General features: G+C 57.7%; 1 protein-coding gene across 1 annotated transcript in view; it reads left to right on the plus strand.

The window, feature by feature from the left end:
* SCIN (scinderin) overlaps positions 1–23,029 on the plus strand; it is a 49,924-nt gene that overhangs the window by 21,119 nt on the left and 5,776 nt on the right. Inside the window, exons 5-11 of the mRNA XM_044678844.1 lie at positions 3,337–3,486; positions 14,258–14,350; positions 15,394–15,526; positions 16,769–16,857; positions 18,484–18,699; positions 20,176–20,297; positions 21,534–21,624. Coding sequence (XP_044534779.1) covers positions 3,337–3,486; positions 14,258–14,350; positions 15,394–15,526; positions 16,769–16,857; positions 18,484–18,699; positions 20,176–20,297; positions 21,534–21,624 — 894 coding nt within the window. The remainder of the gene's footprint in view (positions 1–3,336; positions 3,487–14,257; positions 14,351–15,393; positions 15,527–16,768; positions 16,858–18,483; positions 18,700–20,175; positions 20,298–21,533; positions 21,625–23,029) is intronic.

Here is a 23,029-nt window from a genome sequence, read left to right on the forward strand (position 1 = left end):
GAGGCTTGGGGGCCGGCTTAGCCCCCCCCCTCGGCATTATCCCCCCCCCAGTGCTGAGGCTCACGTTTGCTCTAAACCTTCCTCGGGGACCAAAGACGAGAAAAACCGGCCCCGATGGCAGGGCAGGCACCAGTGCTAAGACAAGGGCAGAGCCTGAGCAGCCTCCTTGGGGTGCCCCCCCCCTGCTAGCCTGGAGGGCGGCTCCTTCCTCGGGGGACAGCAGCCTCCTGTTATTGCACTTAAACAGGCGCCTTCAGGCCAGGGAACACAGTGACTGCATGTGCCGATGCCCAGAACGGCTCCCTCCGAACAGCAGGGCATTGAGCGGTGGCTGGGGCGGCTCCGGCTATTCAGGAGTCTCCGCATGCCTGTGGTCTGGTACTGGGGGGGGGGGCTCTGAGAGGCAGGAGCGGCCTAGCGCCCCCCTCCACACACACACACTCTCTCTCTCTCTCTGTCTCAGAGGTGCTGACCCCCTTCATGCTGTTGGGGCCCTTCTCCGCACCTTGTGATCTCGTCCTGGCACCCTTATTTCCTTCTAAGGGAATTCCCGGCTGCCAATGCTGACACGGGGAAGGGGGAGCCTAGAAGCTCTTCCTTAGAAATTCAGTTCCGTTGTGGAAGCGCTGCAGCTCCCCTGTCTATCCCGAGCTCCCAGGATGTCCCTCATTGACCAGGAGACGTGCCAGGCCTGGCCTGTGGGCCTCGTTGGGAAATACGTTTTTAAGAAAACACAACCCGACGTCAGTGCATTCATGTGTTCATGTGAGGTTTTCCAAGTCTGCGGCCCCCGCTGAAGTCACAGAAATTCTTCCATGGGGGCTACTTGGCACTGCTGTTGCCCAGCTCTGTGAGAATTGGTCAAGTGACCTTGGGCAAGTCCTCAAACCTGTCCAGGCCTCAGCAAATGGGCTGAAAAGGGAGAGGGCTGACCCCCAGGACTCTACGGCCCTGAGTGCCCCAAATTCAGTAAAATAGATTTTATTGTTTCTGAGGTCTCTGAGGACCCTGAATTGTCTCCTTTTTTTTCACTCTTCCCTTCCTTCCCTCCTCGAGTGAATCCTGTGGGTCAGGCCCGAGGCAGAAGGGCAAGAAGGCAGGAAGGGCCTCCTCTCCAAGGTCCGATCTCATTGGAAGTTTAGTCTTTCATTTCCAAAGCTAGAATGGCTTCGTTTTGTGGAAGCCCATCTAGGAGTAGCCCTGGGCACTGCTGAGAAGGTGGGCAGCTAGCTGGGAGCATGCTGGGGCCGCCTGTCGAGCTCACAGCCCGGGAGCCCGTGAAGACGGCGATGGGGCTTGTGCCCGCAGCCCTTGTGGAGAGGATGCTGGCTCCACCTTGGAAGGAGGGAAGGCTGGGCTGGCTTGGATGTCAAAGGACCCTGGCGGGCCCTGGGCAGGGGTGACCCACCCTGGGCCAACCCTTCCCCAGCCTGGGGGGGGAGGGTCTCTTGAAAAAAAAATTTAAAAAATGACACACTCTGGGGGTGGGGGCAACGAATAAACTAATAGAAGAAACTCAGGGGAATGAGTGAGACCCACCAGTTCAGCTCCACGGCTGCACAGGGAGAGGAAGCACAATGAAACTTAGCTGGGGTGAAACCAGTAACTGAAAACCACTACAGCTAGGGAAACGGTTAGCTCAATAGATTCTTTTTTGGTTTTTATTTAAATATTATTTTATTTTATTTTTTTAAGAAAAATTTTCCGTGGTTACATGATTCATGTCCTTACTTTCCCCTTCACCCCCCCCCATATCCAACGCACATTTCAACTGGTTTTAACATGTGTCATGGATCAAGACTTATTTCCATATTACTGATAGCTGCATTGGTGTGGTCGTGTAGAGTCCACATCCCCAACCATGTCTGCATCAACCCATGTGTTCAAGCAGTTGCTTTCTTCTGTGTTTCCTCTCCTGCAGTTCTTCCTCTGAATGTGGGTAGCGTCTTTACCATAAATCCCTCAGAGTAGTCCTGGGTCATTGCATTGTTACTAGTAGTGAAGTCAGTTACATTCGATTTTACCACAGTGTATCAGTCTCTGTGTACAACGTTCTCCTGGCTCTGCTCCTTTCGCTCTGCATCAGTTCTTGGAGGTCTTTCCAGTTCACATGGGATTCCTCCAGTTCATTATTCCTGTGAGCGCAATAGTATTCCATCACCAACAGATACCACAATGTGTTCAGCCATTCCCCAATTGAAGGGCATCTCCTCATTTTCCAGTTTTTTGCCATCACAAAGGGCAGGCAGTCTTTTATAGCCCTTTGAGCATAGTTCCAAATTGCCATCCAGAATGGCTGGATCAGTTCACAACTCCACCAGCAATGCATTAATGTCCCAGTTTTGCCACATCCCCTCCAACATTCATTACTCTCCCCTGCTGTCTTTTTAGCCAATCTGCTGGGTGTGAGGCGATACCTCAGCATTGTTTTGATTTGCATTTCTCTAATTATTAGAGATTTAAAACACTTTCTCATGTGCTTATTGATACTTTTGATTTCTTTACCTGAAAATTGCCTATTCATGTCTCTTGCCCATTTATCCATTTGGGGAATGGCTTGATTTTTTGTACAATTGATTTAGCTCCTTGTATATTTGAGTAATTAGACGTCTCAGAGTTTTTTGTTATAAAGATTTTTTCCCAGTCAATAGATTCTTGATGGCTGGCAGAGAGGCTATCAGGAAGTTGTTATAAAAGGTTTTTAATGTTTTGATAAGGATAGGGTAAGAGGGAGAGGATTTTCTAAAGTCTCGAGGCTGTCACCAACTGCCAAAAGAATGTTGGCTTGGGGTTGGCTACGCTACTCTATCTAAAAGACAGCCAGCATGGACAGAACTGGAGAGAGACGGGGATTTGAGGAATCTCTCAAATCACGCCCATGATGACCTCCAGATGTATTTAGAACACAGAACACTTCTGCCACAGCAAGGCAATCCAAAGAGGGCTCGGCAGTAACAGGACTTCCTGTTTGCTGTCCACCAACAACAGGAAAGCACCCACTCAACTTAGATCTTGATAGAAGCTCGAAAATCCTTCTCTTGAGATCCCAACAATAGTCCTCAGGCTTAAGTTGACCAGATGCCACCTCTGCCAACACACTCCTAGGCCAAACTCTCTGCCAACTGCTGCCATGTCCCTGGGGACAAAGCTCTCCAAACATTCTGAGTTAGAACGTTCACAGCCTCAGCCAGGTTTCTAGCTTGGTCCATCTCTTTATAACTTAGAAATTACCTGGAACACCCACAGCCTGCCTAGATGAGTGCCACCTTCCACACTCAGAGGGGGCCCAAACATGGCTCCCAGACCATGGCCAACGTGTGTGTCTTGATTCCTTAGGAGATCTACCAGTGGTGCGGCTCGTCCTGCAACAAGTACGAGCGTCTGAAGGCCAACCAAGTGGCCATCGACATTCGGGACAATGAGAGGAAAGGACGATCCCAGCTGATTGTCGTGGAAGATGGGGAGGAGCCCCCCGAGCTGCTCGAGGTAGGCTTGTGAGATGGTGTGGGCTGATGGGCTCCCGGGTCTGTGGTCCGGCAAGCACCCGATACTCCTGCCTGACTGTCAGAGGCAAAGGGTTGGGGGTTGGAGACCCCAGTCTTGCTCCTGCTACTCCCTGCCTGTGTGTCCTTTCAGTCCATTTTGGAGTGATGTTGAGGGGTCTTCCAGGCCATTCAGGTCAAAGCGCTTGTCTGTAATTCCCAAAGGGGGCTGAGCAGGGTGGGGAAGGGGCTGGCATTGGCTGCGTACAAGGATCAGTCTCTCCTGTGGGAGACTCCGTGAGCCTCACGGTCTCTGCTCAGCCCAAGGGCAGAATCAGGAACTCTGAGGGTGAGGGACAAGGAGAGGGCTTTGTGCTGGGCGTGGGGAGTGGGGAGCGCCTTCCTAAGGATGCCAGCCAGAGGGGCTGCCTCCAGAGACCACGATGGGTTCCTCCTCCTCCTCCGCTGCTGCCAAGGCTGTGGCGACAGCATTTGCACCCCTTCACTCAGAGCTGGGGTCAAAGCAAGCCCTTTCAAGGAAACCACAGCCAAGCTGGTGACTTGGGAGCGACTGTTGCCTAGTCATAAATATACTTTAGAAATGGAGGAGGCGATATTTTGGGCTCTGAGCACCTTCCTATCAAAGTTCTGCCAAATGATTCTCATCTTCCCTCAGACACTGTCTGTGTGACCCTGGCAAATCACTTAGCCTGTCTGCCTCAGTTTCCTCAGCTATAAAATGAGGACTACAATAGAAGAGGGCATCCCTGGGGCTTTGGGGGTCTCTTGGGGCTGTCTATTCTTGCCGTTCTGCTTTTGGAAGATGATGGACGTTCTCCTCTGGCTCAGTTCCTGGCCGTGGAAGCTGGGACCCTCTTGAGGCAGCCCCTCCCCCGAGCGTAGGGAGGCTCTCATGGCCCTGCCTGCCCCCTGTCCTGGGCGTATTCTGTGGCTTGGACACCAGTGACTGCCTGGGCCTCTCCTGATGCCCTTCCTGCTTGCCCAGCCGTTCCCTTTTCACAAATGGGTTCATAGCACCTTGGTGGGCCGCTTCTTTGTCGTGTGGACAGCAGACAAGGAAAGTGAAGAGAAAGCCAGCTGAGCCCCCTCCCTGGGGCCTGACAAGCCAGCTCTGGCACCATGGAGGGGCCCCCTGATGGGCCTGTTTCTCCAGGGAGTTTCTCTAGAAAAAGAAATGATTTGAGAGCGTTTACAAGAAAGAACACTTCTCGAAAGTGCTTTTTTGGAGACGAGCAAGAGGAGGTCAAACAAAATGGGAAGAAAGCCGGCCTGGCGTTTTCCAAACTGGAAAGTCTCGGTCCTGATGCCAAGCCCCCAACCTTCAACTGAGAAAATGCCCCGGGACAGTGGTGAGCAGAGGCGGCTGCCAGGATGTGCCCAGGCTATGAGTGTATTGTAAGACAGCTGGAGGACGTCAGGGAGGGCTTCTCCGCTTGGGGTCCAAAATGCTTCTCTTGTCTCTCCGCCTCATGAATCTCAGCCTATCAGCGATGCCTGGGCTGTACCTTATGGGCAGCTGGGTGGTCCATTGGATGTAGTGCCCAGAGTCGGGGAGATTCATCTTCCCAGGTTCACACCTGGCCTCAGACACTTCTGAGCTGTGTGATCCTGGGCAAGTCACCTATCCAGATTTGCCTCCATTTCCTTATCTGTGAAATGGGATGAAGAACAAAATGGACAACCGCTCCAAGTATTTCTGCCAAGAAAACCTCAGGTGGGCCACAAAGAGGAGGACGTGGCTGCAATGACTGAAGACTGCAGCAATACTATGTACCTCCTGTTCCACCAGAGCCGCAGGGGAGCCGCCAACTTCAGAGGGGCCGGGGCTCTAACCAGGGAAGGGCCATTCGCCCACCTTCTGATCTCAGGGTGTGGGACCTCCCTCCACTGGCCAATGGCAATAGAAAAAGAAGAGCAATCATGAGGCTTCGTGTAGCCCTGAATCTAGCAAAGCCCTTTACGTGAGTCCTTGTGTTTGGTTGAGAGGGAGGTGCTCTCTGATCCCCATTTTACAGATAAGGACACTGAGGCAGGTGAAGGGACTTGGCCAGGGTCACCCTGTAATAGGCAAATTTATAAAATAAGATTTAGACATTTAGGCTAAGATAACAGCCAGACTTAATCAGGCACGGCTGGAGGCTTCCGACCATGGAATGGTGAGAAGGAAGTTTTTTCCTGGAGTGACTCTGTCGTGGCTGAGGCCAGAGGCTGGTTTATCCGTCCCAGGGAAGAGCCCAGGAAAAGTGGATTTGTCTCCCCGAAGAAACATCTCCCCGTGGAAGTTCAGGTTGAGCCACCAGACCAGACGGGGGTGGACATACCAGGCTCTCCAGCTCCCCGTCTTTACCTTTTGGGGATTAATTGCTGAGGATCCTGGCGAGCTGTGAACATCGCTGGCGCTGAAGTGGACCCAGTAGTGAGGCCATCACATCCCCTTCTGACCTCCCAAAGCTGGACCTGATAGTCTGGGTCAGCTCCGTGGAGATTCTGACCCATTTCCAGGCCCTGCAGCCTGTCCGTGGTTATCCAGTGTTGTGGGACCTTTTCCCGTTTCTCCAACCCGAAACCTCTCACTGGACTGGTTTATTTACTTCCTGTTGTCTTCCTCAGACCCCAGGAAGGGCCCGCAGAGAGGCAGCATCCAGCCCTTGTGTTTGCCCCAGCTGGCTGAGGACCAGCAAACTGTCAACTGTCATCTGGCCCACTAGAGTGGCTCCACCCAACACCCACGTCCCTTGTGAGAGGCCGCCTGTCATCCTGGCAAATTCCGTCCTTTGGGGGTGTGAGTGCGGCCCCTCTGTATTGCCCCAGTCAGGCAGTCAGTCACTGTCTGAAGGGGCTGCATCCGGTTGTCCTGATCTCGGGCCCCTGATGAACGGAACCTTCAGGGTGGATGACTTGGTTCTTTGCTGCCCAAGGACGGGAATGAAGAGGAGGAGCTCCTTCGTGTTCCCCTAATCCCTGGCGCCATCATTTTTCCAGAGCTGATGGGGGGGCATGGGGTGGTCCATCAGTGGGTTCCTGGTGCCTTCCCAAGAGCACGGTGCCAGGTGCCAGGGTGTCTCGGGAATGACTGGGCTAGATGGAGCCATTCCCAGCCTTCCACTGGCAGGACTGACTCTGGTGCCATTTTCTGACCTCCCAAAAGGAAAGACCAAGTTTTCTCTGCTCTGATGATTTCACGGTTGGAAGAGGCAGCAGGGGGTGAGCTGAAGAGGTACAAATGCTTGGCATCCAGTAGGCGCCAGTAAACGTTGGCAATCAGTGCCCACATTGAGGCCAACACATACTTACTTGGTGCCAGACGGGACACCAAGGATGGAAGACAACAACCAAAGCAGAGTGACCCCCGCCCTTTGGGAGTGTCCATTGCCCCAAAGGAGGAGAGAGCTCATAACCAGAGAGCTGGACGAGAGCTCAAGGCAGTGTGGGCGGAAGGCGCTGCTCTGGGCTGAGGGGGGCATTGAGCGGAACCACGCAGAGGCGGAATCTGAGGTGAATCCTGAAGGAAGTGGGGGAGGAGGGAGGGCGTTTCAGGCCGGGAGCTTGACGGGTGCCTGGATTGCCATTCTGCCTTTGGAAATGGAAGGCCAAACCTCCGCTGAGATCGGACCTCGGAGAGGACGAGGCCCTTCCTGCCTTCCTGCTCTTCTGCCTTGGACCCAGCCCACAGGATTCATTGGAGGAAGGAAGGTGAGGGTGTAAAAAAGGACAGCTGAGCTCCAGTGAAGGGGACCCCTGGGTCCCTTTTGGGCTTATTTCTCCACATTCCCTGCCAGCGGCAGAGAGAAGACAAGAGCACAGAAGCCCTCAGGAGCCTCTCATGATGCCAGCATTTCTTAAGCATCCTCTGGGGGACTTGCCCAATAGGAAGAACCCCGAATATGACACTCAGGCCCTGATTCCTCCACTTGCTTCCTGTGTGGCCTTAGCTAAGTCACTTCTTAGCCCCTTGAACCCGCGATACGGTTCACCAACATGGAAGATCCCCTCCACCTCTGATAGGCTACGATATTCAAAGAAGCCCAAACTTCTGAGGTTCAAAGGATATCGTCCTTCTCTCTCCTTACTAAATCCTGGGGTGCAGGTGCTCTCCCCACGCTGATCCTCCAGGTTGGGGGGAGGGGGGGGTCTTTGTGGTCACAGTCTTTGTTTTTTTTTTTTAGCATTTTTTTTAAACCCTTGTACTTCGGTGTATTGTCTCATAGGTGGAAGAGTGGTCAGGGTGGGCAATGGGGGTCAAGTGACTTGCCCAGGGTCACACAGCTGGGAAGTGGCTGAGGCCAGGTTTGAACCCAGGACCTCCTGTCTCTAGGCCTGTGGTCACAGTCTTTGTGATGAAACTCTTGGTTGACCTCGAGGTTCCCGTAACTTCTTTAGTAACCAGATCGTGGGGGTCAGCCTGTCCAGAAGACTTCTTCCACCCGGCTCCTGAAGGGGGATAGAGATTGGTCTGGGGGGAAATCCACATTGAGCCGCAGCCTTATTTATTTATTTGGGGGCACTGAGACGTCCAGCTCTCCCACCTTCCGCAGAGCTCGGGGCATCGTTGATGCCAGACAAGGCCGAGGATTGGCCATTTGGATGGGCCCATTTTGACTGTGAGCAGAGGAGAGTAAATGGGGCCTGGGGTGGCAGGACTGACAGTTGACATCCCGTGGGAGCGCCCTCCTGCCGCCTACCCATGTGTACTTGCCTGGTGTGAAGGAGAAGAAAGGGCCTGGGAACACCCTGGAGAAGGCCAGAGGCAGGGAGAGGAAGCCAAGGGCGGGCAGTGCCCTTCCAGCCTGCCCAGTGGGGCCCTCCCCATGCGAGCACCATACTTCGCCGACCCTGGCAGGGCTCTGCCCATTTGGGCACTTCAAACCCCTTTACTCCTAGCTGGCTGGTATGGAATCAGCCGAGGCCTGGGACACTGCAGCCTGAAATGAGGTGGTGGTGAGGGAGGCACAGTGGGCAGGAGCGGGCAGCGGGGCCTGGCCAAGGAGGAACTTGGAAGGAGAACTGGAACAAGTTGTGACACGAGGGAAACGGGTGATCGGAGAAGGGGACGACCTAGTTGTGGGCCAAGAGAGCAGGCCAGTGGGGGAGCGGCCCAGGGGTCCCCTGATAGCCCCAGAACATGTGGCAGGACTCGGGATGTGGTGTGGCCACGAGTTCTCCGGGCCAGGCCGGCTTGGGCCATTCACCGTCTTCTTCCTCCCACTGTCTCCCCCGAATAAAACAGAAGCTGGGGGCTGGGGCTCTCTTTTCTTATCTCCCGCCAGTGCCTGAACCAGGTCCTCTTGACTACAGAGCCCAGGCTCGCCTGTTGTGCCAGTCCGACCATCCAAAGAGCCGGGTGGGGATCTCATCCCCCAGGGCTGAGCTCGGAGATAAGCCTCCCTCGGCCAGCTGGGTTTTATGAGGGGAGTTTGGCCTGGTCCAACAGAGGGGCTCCTGGCTATTGACCCAAAGGGAGGGGATTTTGTGGGAGCTTTTCCCCTGCAGGGCTGACGGGAGGAGGAGACTAAGGACAGGAAGGCCAGATGGGTCAGCAGGGACGGCCGACTCCCAGCTGGGGTGGAGTTTGCTGCCGCTGCTTTGTGCCCCAAAGATAACCCCAGCTGGCACTGCTCTGAAGCTTACCACATGCCAGGTGCTGTGCTAAGGGCAGGTTCTAGAATGATCCCTGACTTACTGCCGAGGAAACCGAGAAAGAGGCCAAGTGATTCGGCCGGGGTTCCGGGGCTAGTAAGTGTCCGATACTGGAGCCCTTCTAGGACGCTGCTTGTGCGCAGCTTCCAGAATGGGCTTCCTCAGGGGCCGGTCTTCGTGCCAAGCGCCCGTCCTCCTGCCCCGTCTGAGACTCGGGTGCCCCGCGCAGCTGGGGGCCGGCTGTGGGGTTAGAAGCCAAACTCGGCCACGGGGGGCCTTTCCTTCGGGCTAGTGAGGACAGCCTGCCGCAGCGGTAAGGGGCCGGCTGGACCGCCCTGCCTGGGAGCTCGGCCGCCAGCCCCAGAGGAGCCCACCAGGCTCCCTCCCAGCTTTGGGGTCACCCGCCCCCGATCTTCATGCTTGTGACCGGATCCTGGAGATGGGCGTTTTCTTCCCAAGGGGGGCCCCCAAATCTCTCTGCGGTTTCCTTGCTCTGGAAAGGTGCTGGCACAGTTCATTGATACGGGCTGCCAGCTGGTGCCGTGGGTAGAGCTTTTGAGGACACGAGACACTTCCTGGCTGGGTGACCCTTCAGGAGTCACTTCGCCTCTCCTGACTCAGTTTCCTCCTCTGTAAGACGGGGCGACCTCCCAGGTTTGTGGGGAAGAGTCGAGGAGGTCACAGGGCAGGCTTTTAGCCATTCTTGCAGCCTGGGACATGGGTAGGTGCTGGATAGCCCAGGAAGGGCGCTTGGAGGCTCGTGGTGGCGGCGGCTTCTTTTCTTTTGTTAAAGGAAGACATTAGTCCGGCTCAGTAGCACACTCGGGTTTTCTCCGTCCAGAAGACTAGAATCTAGCCAGCTGGAAAGCCTTCCTGAAGTACGTGCCCTGCGCCGAGCCCAGCCCGGGGCGCTGGGAGGGCAGACAGGAGTCCTCGGGCCTTCTGGGGGGGCTCAGAGGAGCTGGACAAACCCCGGGACTCTGGGACTCTGGAGGCGGCCGTCCAACTCGGCTTCAGGACTGAGTCCCTCCCCGGTGAGGCTTCCTGTAGGAAGAAGCATTTGGGCCGGGCCTCGAGAGAGCAAAGGGAGGGAGGGATTTCTCCAGCCTCTTCTTACCCACCTGCCCACCCGTTCCGTCCATTTGTCTGCCCGTCCGTCCATCCATCCGTCGATCCTTCCATCTGTTCCTTCGTTCAGTAAATGGTGACATTCAGTCAATGCAGGAGCCCAGCAGAGCTTCACTGGGGCAAACAGGAAGGAGATTCATGCCGAGTCTGGGGCGTTTGCCCAGGGGGCTCGAGTGGCCCCACCGCCACGCTGTCGGGGTTCTCCATTCATTAGATATTTCTTCCTCCCTCCCCTGCCGGAGACAGCTGTGTGCTGGGGCTGCAGGAGGGCCTGGGAGGCTGGCACAAGCCACCTAGCCGAGGGTCACGGGGATCAGGGGGTGTGCACGGCGGGCGCACCCTCGTTCAAACAGAGACTTGTGACCTTCCTGATAAGGTCTCTCCTCACCCTGAACGGGTGGCCTTTGGCCAGCACTGCCGGGGAACCAGCCCGAGGCGGTGGCTGCCCCTGGGCGCGGGTCCCTCCCTGCGGTGCCCAGGGCAGGAGCTGGGGGGGTGGGAAGGAGAGGGACGGGGCAGCCAGAGCTCGCCAGGTGTGAGCCCCCCCACCCTGGTGGCCAGATTTCCCTATGAAGCGTCTTCACTTCACAGCCAGCTCCACGGCCTGGAATGATTTCTGGACTCGGCAGCTTGGTGCCTGGAGAGAGCCCGGGAGGGGGATTTCCCACCGGACACCCGCCTTCCCTGCCAGAGGAGGGGAGACGGGGCGGGGCGGGCAGCCTATTCCGATCTCGCCAGCTCTCATCACAGTCCTTCTGTCTCCACTGGCACCACCTAGAGCCCCGGCGGACGGCATCACGGTTCTGCCTCTTGTTCCTAAAACCCTCGAGGGCTCCAGAAGGGCCTCCGTCTGTACTGGGTGTCTCTGTCCTATCCCCCGGCGCCCAGCCTGCACCCTCCAGTGGGGCATCCCGTGCCAACCCTGGGGTCCTGGGAATGTACAGACAGACCACGTCTCCACAGAGCCCTGGCTCAGGGCTGGGCCGGGTCCGTGACTCCTTCAGAGCCCTCCCTGCCCCCCCCTCGCTGGTCTTCCCTCCTTAGCGTCCGTCCTCTGGCCCCCAACCTCCCTGGCCGTAGTGATTCACTGCCTAGCCAGCGAGGATCCCCGGCAGGCATGAGAAAGGCTCCAGGGGGGCACACAGGCCTGTGTGGGGGCCACCGTCGGGGCGATGGAACGACGGGCACAAATGAGAGGGAGGGAGCGGTGTGCCGGGCACTGCTCCGGGCACTGTGGGTACAAAGGCAGGCGAGAAAGAAGAAAGACAGTCGCTGCTGCCCAGGCCCCTACGTTCCAATGGGGAAGGGGGTATTTGGTGGCCAAGGCCGGAGAGGGAAGGCTGGGGGTCCGGCCAGGCCCTGGAGAGGGAGAAGGGACCAGAGCAGCCGTGCCAGGCCAGAGCCTTGGCAGCGTCAGAGAAGCTGCTTCTCCCTCATGGTAGCCTGTGATTAGCTCTGGCAGAGTCCTTCCTCCTCCCACAAAGAGGGGTGACAGTCCCGACAGGACCCAAGGGGCAGGGCCGGCCAGGCTCCAGGGAGATGGCGGACGTGGCGAGGTCAGGGCGGCCCCGACGGGCACCTCACACTGGGCTGACCCATGCCGGCGAGCAACATGGAAACATCCGAGTGAGGAAGAAACGGGCGGCCGAGGAGGAGTGTGGGGGCTGCCGCAAGGCCTCGGGTTCCTCCTTGGTAAGAAGGGGGGTGCTCTGGTCTCCGCCCGGCGGGGCTCCCAGAAGCGGCCCGAGTCGTGGCTGAGGGCTGTTGGCCATCTCCCACGCTGGGGACCTTCCCCGTTAGCCAACGTTGGTGCTCCACGATCCCTGCCCTGGCCACGGGCCCTGCCTCGGCACACGCCCCGGCTTCCATGTCTACACAGGCGGCTGACCCCTGGGGGTGGGGAGGGGGCGCCCAGGCCCATCGTAAGGAATCAGAAATCACTCAATGCTGCGCCCCGTACAGATGTGGCAAGGAGGACTCGGAGCAGTGGGGGAGCCTGGTGGGCGGCGGCAGGCCCGGGTTCAAATCTGGTCTCAGATGCTTTTAGCTGTGTGACCCTGGACAAGTCCCTTAACCCCAGTTCCAGCCCTCACAGCTCTTCTGCCTTAGAATCAATGCTTTGCGGTGGCAGGCAGACGGGCTGTCCTGGTCCCTGGGGGTGCGGGAAGACCTGGGAGCTGGCTAGTGTCAGGAGGGGATACGCGCGGCCCCCCCAAGAGTCAAGGCAGGAGGCCGTGTGGCTCAGTGGTGAGTACGAGGGTCCAAGCCCAGCTCTGCTGCCTCAGCCTGGAAGAGAAAGGAGGGGGTCGTGGGGGGGGCTGCCCGGCTGGTCTTCGGGGCTCCTTCGGAAGGTCCCCCCCAGCAGGGCTGGCTGCTCCTCGGTGCAGGCGTGGGTCAGGCCAACATAAGACTGACTCCCTCCCCTGCCGCCTCGGGTCCTCCGGCCCTTTGTCCGGCCCTTTGGGCTCCCCTCCTGAACGGTGCTTCTGAGGCGGGCAGGGGCAGGGGGTTCCCTTCGGCCTGGCCCGGCCGTGGCCGTCAGCCATGGAGAGGTTTTCACGTGCGCAGGGGGGCGGCCCCAGCAGCCCCTGCGATCCAGCCGGTCTGGCACTGCTGGCGACCCGGAGCACCGACCGGTTGTCGACCGTATGGGTGGCCTCGAGCTGCGCTGGGGCGACCGAAGAAGCCCAAATCAGGCCTGCCCTGCCGAGCTTCCACTCCCCCGAGACGGCGTCCCCCACACAGAAGTGGTGGGAAAAGGGGAAATGGCAGAGCTTCATTCCAGGGATTTGGAGCGGACGTTTGGGGGGCTCCCCGGGCTCTGGGCTGAGCCCCACCTGAGGGGCCAGGCCGTCTACACTGGCGCTGGAGGCGGGCAGGAGCCCGGCTTTGCCCTCCCTGCAGGCTGGAATCGGGGCCTTTGCCCTCAGCAGTGACTAAAGCCAGGCGCGCTCTGGAGGGGGGCAGCTTTAAGACAGCCTCGACAGCCCCCTCGCCCAGCTCTCCACGGGACTTGCCGGCAAGTTTTCTTCTGTGGTTCTCCGAGGAAAGCGCGGAATCGGGGATTTCCAGCTAGAAGGGACCTCGGCGCATCCCTGCATTTCACAGATGAAGAAACTGAGGCCCGGAGAGCCGACACGACTTGTTCTGGCCTTCTGGCCCAGCGCCAGGGTCCGGCCTTGCCCCGGCCCCCAGCACGCGGCCTCTCCTGGCCGAGGCCAGGCCTTCAGATGCACAAAGAAACTGGCAAACTGGCGGGGAGGAGCGTCCACTGTGGGGCTGGGCGGTAGGCCTCGGCCTTCTCTGTTCCGCTCCGAGTTACACGCTGCGAAGCCACGTGCGTCCTGCGCGTGTTCCCTCGGCCCAGCCGTGAGAACGTGGCCGCGGTGGCTCCCTCCAGGCCTCTCCGGCTGTGCTTGCTGTTACTCTTGTTCCTCGCCTCTGCCGGGTCTTCGTGGGGCCTTTGGGCAGCCCTTCGTGTCCTTTCGACTGTGCCCCCCCCAGACTAGGGCGATTCCCGGGCAGTGCGGCCTGGAGGCCCAGGACCAGCCCGGATGAGCCCTTGCGCCCTTGGGGGCCGGAGCAGGCCTGGCCTCTTGGGGCGGCTTCGCTCCTCTCTGACTTCAGGGCTGCCTCGCCGGAAGTCATTCAAGGGCTCCCGGAAGGGCACCTGCTGGGCTGAGCTCCGCTCCGGGGAAGGCGGGCCGGCAGGTGGGCGGGTGGTCCAGGCAGTCCTGTGTCCGCCCAGAGCCCAGCTCCCGGCATCGTGTCGGGGCTTCGGCTGCCTCCCCCGGTGCGCCCCCCCGTGGGTGCTGGGGGAGTCCTTCCCGGGCCCGGGTTCCGGTGCCTTCCCTGTGGCTGCCTCCAGGTGTTTGGGCATCACTCGGGCGGGCGCTGCCCGCTCCATCCCCGGCGCCTCGCGGTTCTGCCCCCTCCCCACCCCCACCTCGGCCCCGCCCCTGGCTGACCTCCTCTTCCTCTCCCCGAAGGTCTTAGGGACGAAGCCCGAGCTGCCGGAGGGCGATGTGGACGCTGATTACGTGGCCGACGACACCAACCGGAGGATGGCCCGGCTGTACATGGTGAGCGTGGGCCGGGCCGGGCCGGGCTGGGCTGGGGCCCCTGAAGCTTTGCACTGGAGGGGCCAGAGATCCCCTGCGGGAAGCCCGAGTGGGGGCGGGGCTCCTCCTCCGGAGCTGGAAACCTCCGCGCCGGCCCCAGCGCGCCCTCTGCTGGGAGCACGCAGTCGTGCAACATGGCTTCCTCCCAGTGACAGGACCGAGATCCGCGTCCGGCTCGGGGGCTCATCAGAACAAAGGAGCAGCCTTTGTGCTGGGCCGCCCCGCACCACCCTTTACTAAGCTGGCTGCAGTGGCCGCCAAAGGCTCGGTCCCTGCAGGGCGCCGAGTGCCACCTTCCGCGGGGTCTGGCCAGGCTCAGAGACCCCACAGGAGAGGAGCCTGTAAAACAGGGCCGCAGCAGGGCCGCCCCCCGCCCGCCCGGGGCACACTTTGCTGGGGGCGCTGGGGAAGAGGCGATAGACGGAGCCAAGGAGAAGCGCCCCAAAGGGCGCCCCGGCCGGGATTCTGCTCCCACATCCTCAGGCCGCCTCCCGGCCCACATGCCCACGGGAAGGGCTCCCAAGGGCAGATGGGGCAGTGTAGGAGGAGAGAGAGACAGAGACAGAGAGACAGAGAGAGAGAGGGGGGGGGGAGAGGATTGGCCTGGGAGCCCTGCTGCTATGAGCTACTTTCTCTAAATCTCTAATTAGTTAATCATCACCACACAGAAACATGCCGCCCCTTCTAGGAGGAAAGGCAGCCTGGTGTAGTGCCTGGAGACGGATCTAGAGTCAGAAAGCCCCGAGTTCAGATTCCACCTCCGATACTTACTGGCTGGGTGCCCGGGCCAATCCCTTAACTCTCTGGGTGTTTCTTTGCTCTTCTCTAAGTTGCCTCTGTTTGACTTGAGGCCCTCAGAGGCTGTGTGAGCTCTGATCTTAGAAACGAGCCCCCCAAAGGCACCCGTGACCTCCGGGCACGCACCAGCTTCCAGGGCTTTAGATTGAGCCCAAAGACTGCCAAGAACGCCCCGGGCCCTCTCGGACACGCTTCTCTTGGCCTAGGTCTCTGACGCCACCGGGAACATGAGTGTGTCGGTCGTGGCAGAGGAGAACCCTTTCTCCATGGGAATGCTTCTGTCGGAGGAGTGCTTCATCCTGGAGCACATGGCTGCCCAGCAGATTTTTGTGTGGAAAGGTAAGAGGCGCCCAGAGTGCTGACGGGGCTGGCTTGGGAGCTTGGCTCTGGAGGACAGAAAAGTGTTCCCTTTGGGGAAGGAGGCAGCCCCTGGCCCAGGCCATCCCCAGTAGCTGGCAGGGTTGTCTTCAGAATATGTTAGTCTGACTGGCAGGCACTGCCCTGCCCAGAAACGTTCAGTGGCTCCCTCTTGCCTCCTTTCTCTGGGCAACATTGGGAAGCTGAAGCCAGGATGAGCAGATGATATGTCCATGGTCATACAGGAATAAGCAGTGGGAGATCTTTGAGTGCAGGACAGCCTCCCTTCCTCCCTCCCTCCCTTCCTTCCCTCCTTTCCTCCCTCCTTCCCTTTCTCCCTCTCTCTTTCTCTCCCCCCCTCTTTCCCTTGCTTTCTCCCTCCCTTCTTCCCTTCCTTCCTCTCTCCCTTCTTTCTTCCCTTCTTCCCTCCCTCCCTTCCTCCTTCTCTCCTTCCTTCCCTTCTTCTCCCTCCCTTCTTCCCTTTTTCCCTCCCTCCCTCCCTTCCTTTTTCCCTTTCTCCCTGCCCCACTTACTTCCTTCATCCCTTTCTCCCTCCCAACCTCTGAGCCTCCCTCCTTTTCTCCTTCCCTTCCTCCCTTCCTTCTTTCCTCCCTCCCTCCTTCCTCCTCCCTTCCCCCTTGCCTATCACTGCACCCGACCTGTAGGAGTTACCTAGCCTTGCTTGTTGGGCGCGACTGGATTTATAGCTGAAAGGAGATTCTTGGTTTGGCCTTAACGAGGCCAACCTCAGGACAGAGACTGAAAGGCATTTCCTGGAACAGCATCCAGGTAGCAGCAGGCTGAGGGGCCGCACCCTGGAGGTCAGCAGGGTCTCCGGCTGGAGCAGCCTTTAGTGAGATGAAGACAATTGGGGAAGGTCGGGGTCAGCCGAAGGGACCAGGCCAGGCCGCTCTGCTCCTCCCAATCAGGGATCCACAGTAGGGGTAGGCGGCGACACGTAGCAGGTAATACGTAGCTGCAGAGCTGGGTCAATGGGCCGCTGAAGCTTGGAGTCCCTGATTTCCCAGGGGAAGGGGAAGAGGAAACCCCCCCAAATCCTGGAGAAGGCCAGGCTTCATTCGATGCTCAGTAGCGACTCATTCGCCTTCATGCCTGGGCCTTCAGGCCTCCAGTTATCCACGTAGACCAGGTCAGCAGGGCCAGACCAGGAAGGCTTCATCTTCCGATCGTGCGGTTCATCGTTCCGTGTCCTTTATATTTCAGGCAAAGACGCTAATCCTGAGGAGAGAAAGGCTGCCATGAAGATGGCAGAAGAGTTCCTGCAGGACATGGGTTATCCCTCCAGTACCCACGTAGGTGCAAAAAGAGCGGATGCAAACGCCGGCCAGAAGGGGGCGCGCTGGCCTCCCCCCCCAAAGCCTAGACTAAACTGAGCTGGAATGAGCCCTTCTGGACCAGGACAGTGGCAGCCATTTCCCCTTTGTCCTTGGCTCCAGGGCTCTCCAACCCAACAGCAGGGCTCCCTGATTTCCAGGACTGTGGCCCTCCGTGCTGGGCACACCAAGCCAACGTCCCTGCCCTCATGGAGCTTCCATTGTCCTGGGGCAGTAGAACATTGTATGGGTCAGTGGGTCCCAAACGTTTTTGGCCTCCCGCCCCCTTTCCAGAAAAGATATTCCTTAGCCCCCTGGAAATGAATTTTTTAATTTTAATAGCAATTAATAGGAAAGCTAAATGCACCTGAGGCCATCACCGCTCCCCTGGATCGCTGCAGCACCCACCAGGGGGCGGTGGCGCCCACTTTGGGAATCACTGGTCTAGGTGAAGGGCTTCCCCATTCTGAGAGAGGTTCCTGTGTCCCTAAGGGAGAAGCCATGAGGAGGAGGACTTAGTATCATGGCAGCCATGACTCCTCCCTTCCTGAACATTATCCATACTTGGATCATTCCTTAGAGCGACCAGGAGTCCTCAGTGCCAGGAGGAGGCTGTTTCCTTATTCTCGGGCATACCTGGACACCCCCTACTTCCCCCCCAGTCCATACACACATTCTTTCTCTCTCCTCTCCTCTCCTCTCCTCTCCAAGTTTGACATTCAAGGCCCTTCACAATCTGACTTCAGCCTAGCCGTATTCCCAATATTCCCCTCACTCTCCTCTTGTACATTCACACGGCTGTTTGCTTCTTGCCTCCTCTCCCTTAGCCTGTGAGCTCCTAGAGGACAGGCCCTGATTTCATACTTTCCTTCAAGCCCCATCCCTTGGCACAGCTCCTGCCAGAGGAGACTGAATGTGAGCTGCTTTTAGCCTCATCTGCCCTTTCAACTCTTCCTCCTCCTCCCCCAAAGTTCACTTAAGGTGCTCCCCATTCTGGAAGTCCTCCCCCACCCCCCTGACCCTCGGAGCCTTCCTCCAGGCTCTCCTCCCTCTCTTGGCCCTTGTCCCTAGGTGTGTGTCCCTGGGTGTGTGCCTCCTCCACCAACAGATTGGGAACTCCCAGAGGGCGGGTTCTGGTTTTTCTGTATTCTGGCCTGTATTCAGCATTCCCTTTTCATGGGTGGAGCCCCATCCTAGGTCAGTCTGGGTTGGCTGCTGGGAGATGAACCGGAGAGCCTCCACCGGCAAAGTCACGTCTAAACATGCCCCCGTCCTGCTCACTTTCCTTTTCTGGCTCCCTTGTGCCTCTGGGATAAAAGGCAGACAGAGCCTCCTCCCTCAGAAGCATGGCCGTGAGTGGCCTCAAGGCTAAGATGAAGGACTGCCTGGGAAATGGAGATTGGGCTGGCTTGCCCACTCTTCCCTAAGTCCTTTTTTTCAGAAATGATACTTGGGCTTCCTGGATTCAGACCAGGTGACTCGGGTGGACTCGGCACCCGTGTCCTGGCTGCTGCTGTCACACAGACAGAGGCCCCTTGCCCTTCTTCCTGCACAGAATGGGGCCTTTTCTTCATTCTTCCCCTTTCTCATCTTCTCACCTTTCAGATTCAAGTTCTTCCAGAGGGAGGGGAGACGTCCATCTTCAAGCAATTCTTTAATGACTGGAGGGACAGGGACCAAAGCGATGGCTTTGGGAAGGTGTACGTCACTGAGAAAGTGGCCAAGGTCCAGCAAATTCCATTTGATGCCCAAAAATTACACGAGTCTCCCCAGATGGCAGCCCAGCACAACATGGTGGATGATGGCTCTGGGTCTGTGGAGGTAGGTTTCATGGGCTCTCGTTCGTGCCATCAGGGATAGAGGGATGAGCTTCGACTCAGGGATGGATGGAGCATCCAGGCCTTGATTTGGCCATTGGCTAACTTAGGAGATTGAGGCAGATGCTTGACTGTTGGCAAGTGGCCTGGACGCCAATCCTCTCAAAGTCCTGTTAGAAAGGGCTGCTCTGTGAGCCTTTGGAAAGGAAAGTGGTGATCGCCAGGAGCCCCCATGGCAGCTTCCTCTAGATGGGTCCTGCCAAATGGGCCTTGTTTTCATTTTGGTGGGTCAGACCCAGAAGCTGCCTGTTGTCCATCCCAGGCCAAATTCCAGAAAAGGTGGTGGAGCCGATGGTCCACAAGTATATTGTAAGAGGAAAAGGGGGTTTTTGGGGTTGGATATTAATACTTAAAGGTGTGGTTGCCAAGAAACTGAATAAATACCAATTCCTAAAATGATTTTAGTAAGTTATTTACAAAATATAGGAGAGTAGAGAGATCAGAAGAGGGTAGAGTAAAAAATCTTAACTTGATGAACTAGATTTGTATTCAAGTCTGGGCTTTACTCTGGCAGGGCTCCAGAGGCCTAGCCGGAGAGCCTAAAAGTCAATTAACAAGGGCTTCTCCCAATCAAGGGATCCTCTCAGAGGCTAGTACCTCCAGGGAAATTAAGGTAGTCAGTCAGCCTTCTTTACTCACCATGTGTAGTTCTAAGGGAAAGATTTAAGAACAGTCTCACCAAGGTCTCAGGGTCCCAGGTCCAGTGTTCCTCCAGGTCCAAGACACGAACAAGAAGAAGCTGAACTCACTGAACTCTATTTTAAAGGGGCTTCTTTTGCGTCACTTCCTGTGCCTTCCTCTTAGTTTACGTGTCCAATCACAACAGACACTTTTCTTAGGACTGCCCAAGAGGCAGTCAGTCAATTCTGATTCGTCACCCATTTTTGCACACATGGGTCACAGACCTCCCAAATTGTGAGTTAAGTGGAGATGTTTACACTTTTGGTGATTAGATTTAAGAAAGGACAAGACAGATTTAATCCCATTATCACAATATGAATGGGTCTGGGGGTCTGAAAAGGTAGCGTGGGGTCCCCAAGAGTCTGGCCAGGCAAGTCACATTCCTTCTTTTGTTGGGGTCCTGGCCTTGCCCGGCTCTGGGATGTGCCACAAACAGTATATGACCAGACTCGGTAAGCCAACGGGCAGGGCCGGGTGTTGGGCTCGTGGCTAATGGCACAGCTGCCTGCCAGGACCTATATATAACGCCTGGAGACAAACACGGAGGCCAACATCCATGTGGTCCCAACCAAAGTCTCCAAAGACACGCCAGCCTCCCAAGGATGGATGTGGATGGAAGGTGGAGTTCGGAGGCTCCCTGGTCAGCAGGGAAAGTCCCTGAAGCTTCTCGGGCACAGCAGGCTTCCTGAAAGAAGTCAAGACTCTTCCTCTTTCTGTCCTCCCCCAACCCTCAACTCAGATATGGCGAGTGGAGAGCAATGGCAGAGTCCAAGTGGACCCACAAACTTATGCAGAGTTCTACGGGGGCGACTGCTACATCATACTGTACACCTACTCCCGAGGGCAGATCATCTACACCTGGTAAGGTCCAGCCTCCCTGTGGTGCCGAGCCAAGGGGCACCATCTTAGCCTGGGGCTGGTGTCTTCTAGGACCATGGTGGCAAACCGTGGGCACATGAGCCAGCCAGGGTGTGCCTACACTCACCCGCCACAGTGTTCCTAGACAGGCAGTGGGTCTTGGGGCAAGCTGCTCCCCTCCCGCTCTCCATGTGTCTGAGGCCATTCCTCCCTTGACCATCCCTCTGTCCAGGCTTGCTGGCTTCCCCCCTGTCTCAGGAGGAGCTCAGGCCTCGGGTGAACAGTGACTTTGGGGGATAAGCAGGAGGAATCCAGGCTCACTATTTGGGTTGGTGGGTCGTCTCATGGCCTCTGGCGTCCTCCCTCCCCAGCGTTGAGATTCTGGCAGTCTGGCGTCCCAAGGGTGTAAGCTTGGCTTCTCGGGAGGTTCTGCGATGAATTCGGAGAAGGACCCTTCTCTGGGGCTCTCGGCTGCAGGGAGGCCGGGCCACTCGCCTGAAACGGGCGCGGGGTTTTCAGTGGTTTGCCCTGAATGTCCCGCCTCTGGCCACACTGGCTGGGTGACCCTGGGGGAGTCCCTTCCCAGGCCAGTGCTCTAGGCAGCTCTGCAGGACAGCGAGCTCCAGAGGAGGTGCTGCCCGTACCGTCGAAGGTTTCTCCTCCTCTGGGAGTTCTCTAACCTCATGCCCTGTCCTAAGGGAAGGCCACCACAGGGAAATGAGCCGCCCTTTAAAAGGAAGCCTTTTCAGGGTGACTCACCATTTACCTAGTTCTGGACAGACGAGGAAACGGGCCCAGAGGGTCGAGGGCCTCCCCAGGGCCGCCCTGACAATAAAGGTCAGACGAGGGACTCGGGACTCGGGACTCGGGATCGTCCTCGTCCGCCCTGTCACCTGGCTGTCGGCACATCCGTCCCGTTTCTCAATGCAGGATTCGTTCGTAATATCGTTAGGCCTGAAATCATCCCAGAGCCTCTGGGGACATCTTGGCTCCTGCCGTCCCCCCCACCTTGTTCAGGCTCTTCCTCAAGTTGTTCCGAGGGCTACCGTCACTTCAGGTCTGGCCCCCTCCTCTGGGAACCCCTTCATTCCTCTGAAGGTTGTAGCTTCCTTTTCTCCCTCCCGCCTCGGCACCAGCCAGAAACAGCTCCAGGAGAACCCCCAGAACCCCCCAGGAAAACCCCTGGAACTCGGCTCAGAAGCATCCGCTCAGGCCACCGCTTTCTTCCTCTGTCCACAGGCAGGGGGCTCACGCGAGCCGAGATGAGCTCGTGCACTCGGCCTTCTTGACCGTCCAGCTGGACCGCTCCTTGGGAGGGACGCCTGTGCAGGTAGGCAGCAGAGGGGCGCCTGGGGCTCGGGCGCTCGGGGGGCTTCTTCACCCAGGCCCGGCCCAGCGTTTCCCAACAAACCCTTTTTCTGAATAAAATGCAAGATTCTTGTTTTTCCTCCATATTTGTCTCCTTGGATTCTGGACGAGGAAAACCAAACACCACCCCCCTCCCATCCCTCCGCCTTCCCCTCCCTTCTCTTCCCTCCAGCTTTGGATGAATGGCCAGAGACCTTCCTTCCCCCTGGGGAGGAGAGGCCCGAGCTCCTGGGGAACGACCAGGTTTGCTCTAATGGTCGAGATCTCCTCTCGAGCTTTGTCTTCATGGCACCCGTCCTGGGACGTTTGCTCACTCCTGGGTCACCGGAGGCTTAATCAGGAATTCTTGGCCTGTTCTTTGGATACTTAAAAAAAAAAATAGTTTGATTGGGGCCGCTAGATGGCTCAATGGCTAGAGAGCGAGGTATAGAGCCGGGATGGTTCCCATCTGGCCTTCCTAGATGTGTGACCCTGGCCAAGTCACGTACCCCCGTGGCCCAGCCCTTGGGGCTCGATTCTGAGATGGGAGGGACGGGCGAAAACAGACAACCCCAAGAGAGAGCTTACGTGGCAGCAGGATGTCGGGATGGCTGTTTTCCTTTGGGATTCTCCCCATTTCCGGTAATGAATGGGAAATCGTGACCCTGAGGAGGGTCTCGAGGCTTCCCCAGGCTGGTGGCCACATCAAAGGGGAGGGGCTCCAGCCTCCAGGAGCCACAGCCTCCTCGGGCTGAGCCGGCTTTAGCTTCCAGCGTGGCACTTGTCTCCGCAGCTCCCTCCCAGCAGTTGGAGGGAACTTTGGGGCCCACATAACGGCCTACTTAAAAGGCTGCCTCCGAAAGGGTTCCTCCAAGGGGGGCCTCCAAAAGCAGGGCCTCCACCGGGGCCTCACGGGCTACAAGAACATTGAAGCGAGGCCGTTTGCCAGGCTTGGACGCTCTCCTGGACGCGCTCCACTGACCCGGGAGTTGTGGATCTCCTGACTGGTTGTCCAGAAGCCGCTGACCCTTCTCACGTGTTCTCTGCACACCCGTCTCTCTCCAGGCACGGGGGAGGCCTCTGGAGCGGAAGGCCAGAATGAAGCAGTCTTTGCCCTCCTGGGTTCTGGCTGGGGCTGAGGGGCGGCGGGTGTCGGGGTCAGCTGTGACAGACCAGCGTAAGATGTTCCTGGAACATGGCTTGTTGATGCAAACATTTTGTCTCGTTGGTGGAGCTGGATGGGAGTCGGATGCCTCTTAGCTGTGATTTTCTTTGGGGCCACTAGATGGAGCCAGGCTCAACAGGAAGGAAATCCAAAGGCATCCATCCATCCCTCCCTTAGTAAGAAAGTTGTTGTCTGAGTCAGCTCTCCATTGGTGTAGAGCAAC

Source organism: Gracilinanus agilis, chromosome 5 (genome assembly GCF_016433145.1).
Source record: "Gracilinanus agilis isolate LMUSP501 chromosome 5, AgileGrace, whole genome shotgun sequence".
Lineage (NCBI taxonomy): Eukaryota > Metazoa > Chordata > Mammalia > Didelphimorphia > Didelphidae > Gracilinanus > Gracilinanus agilis.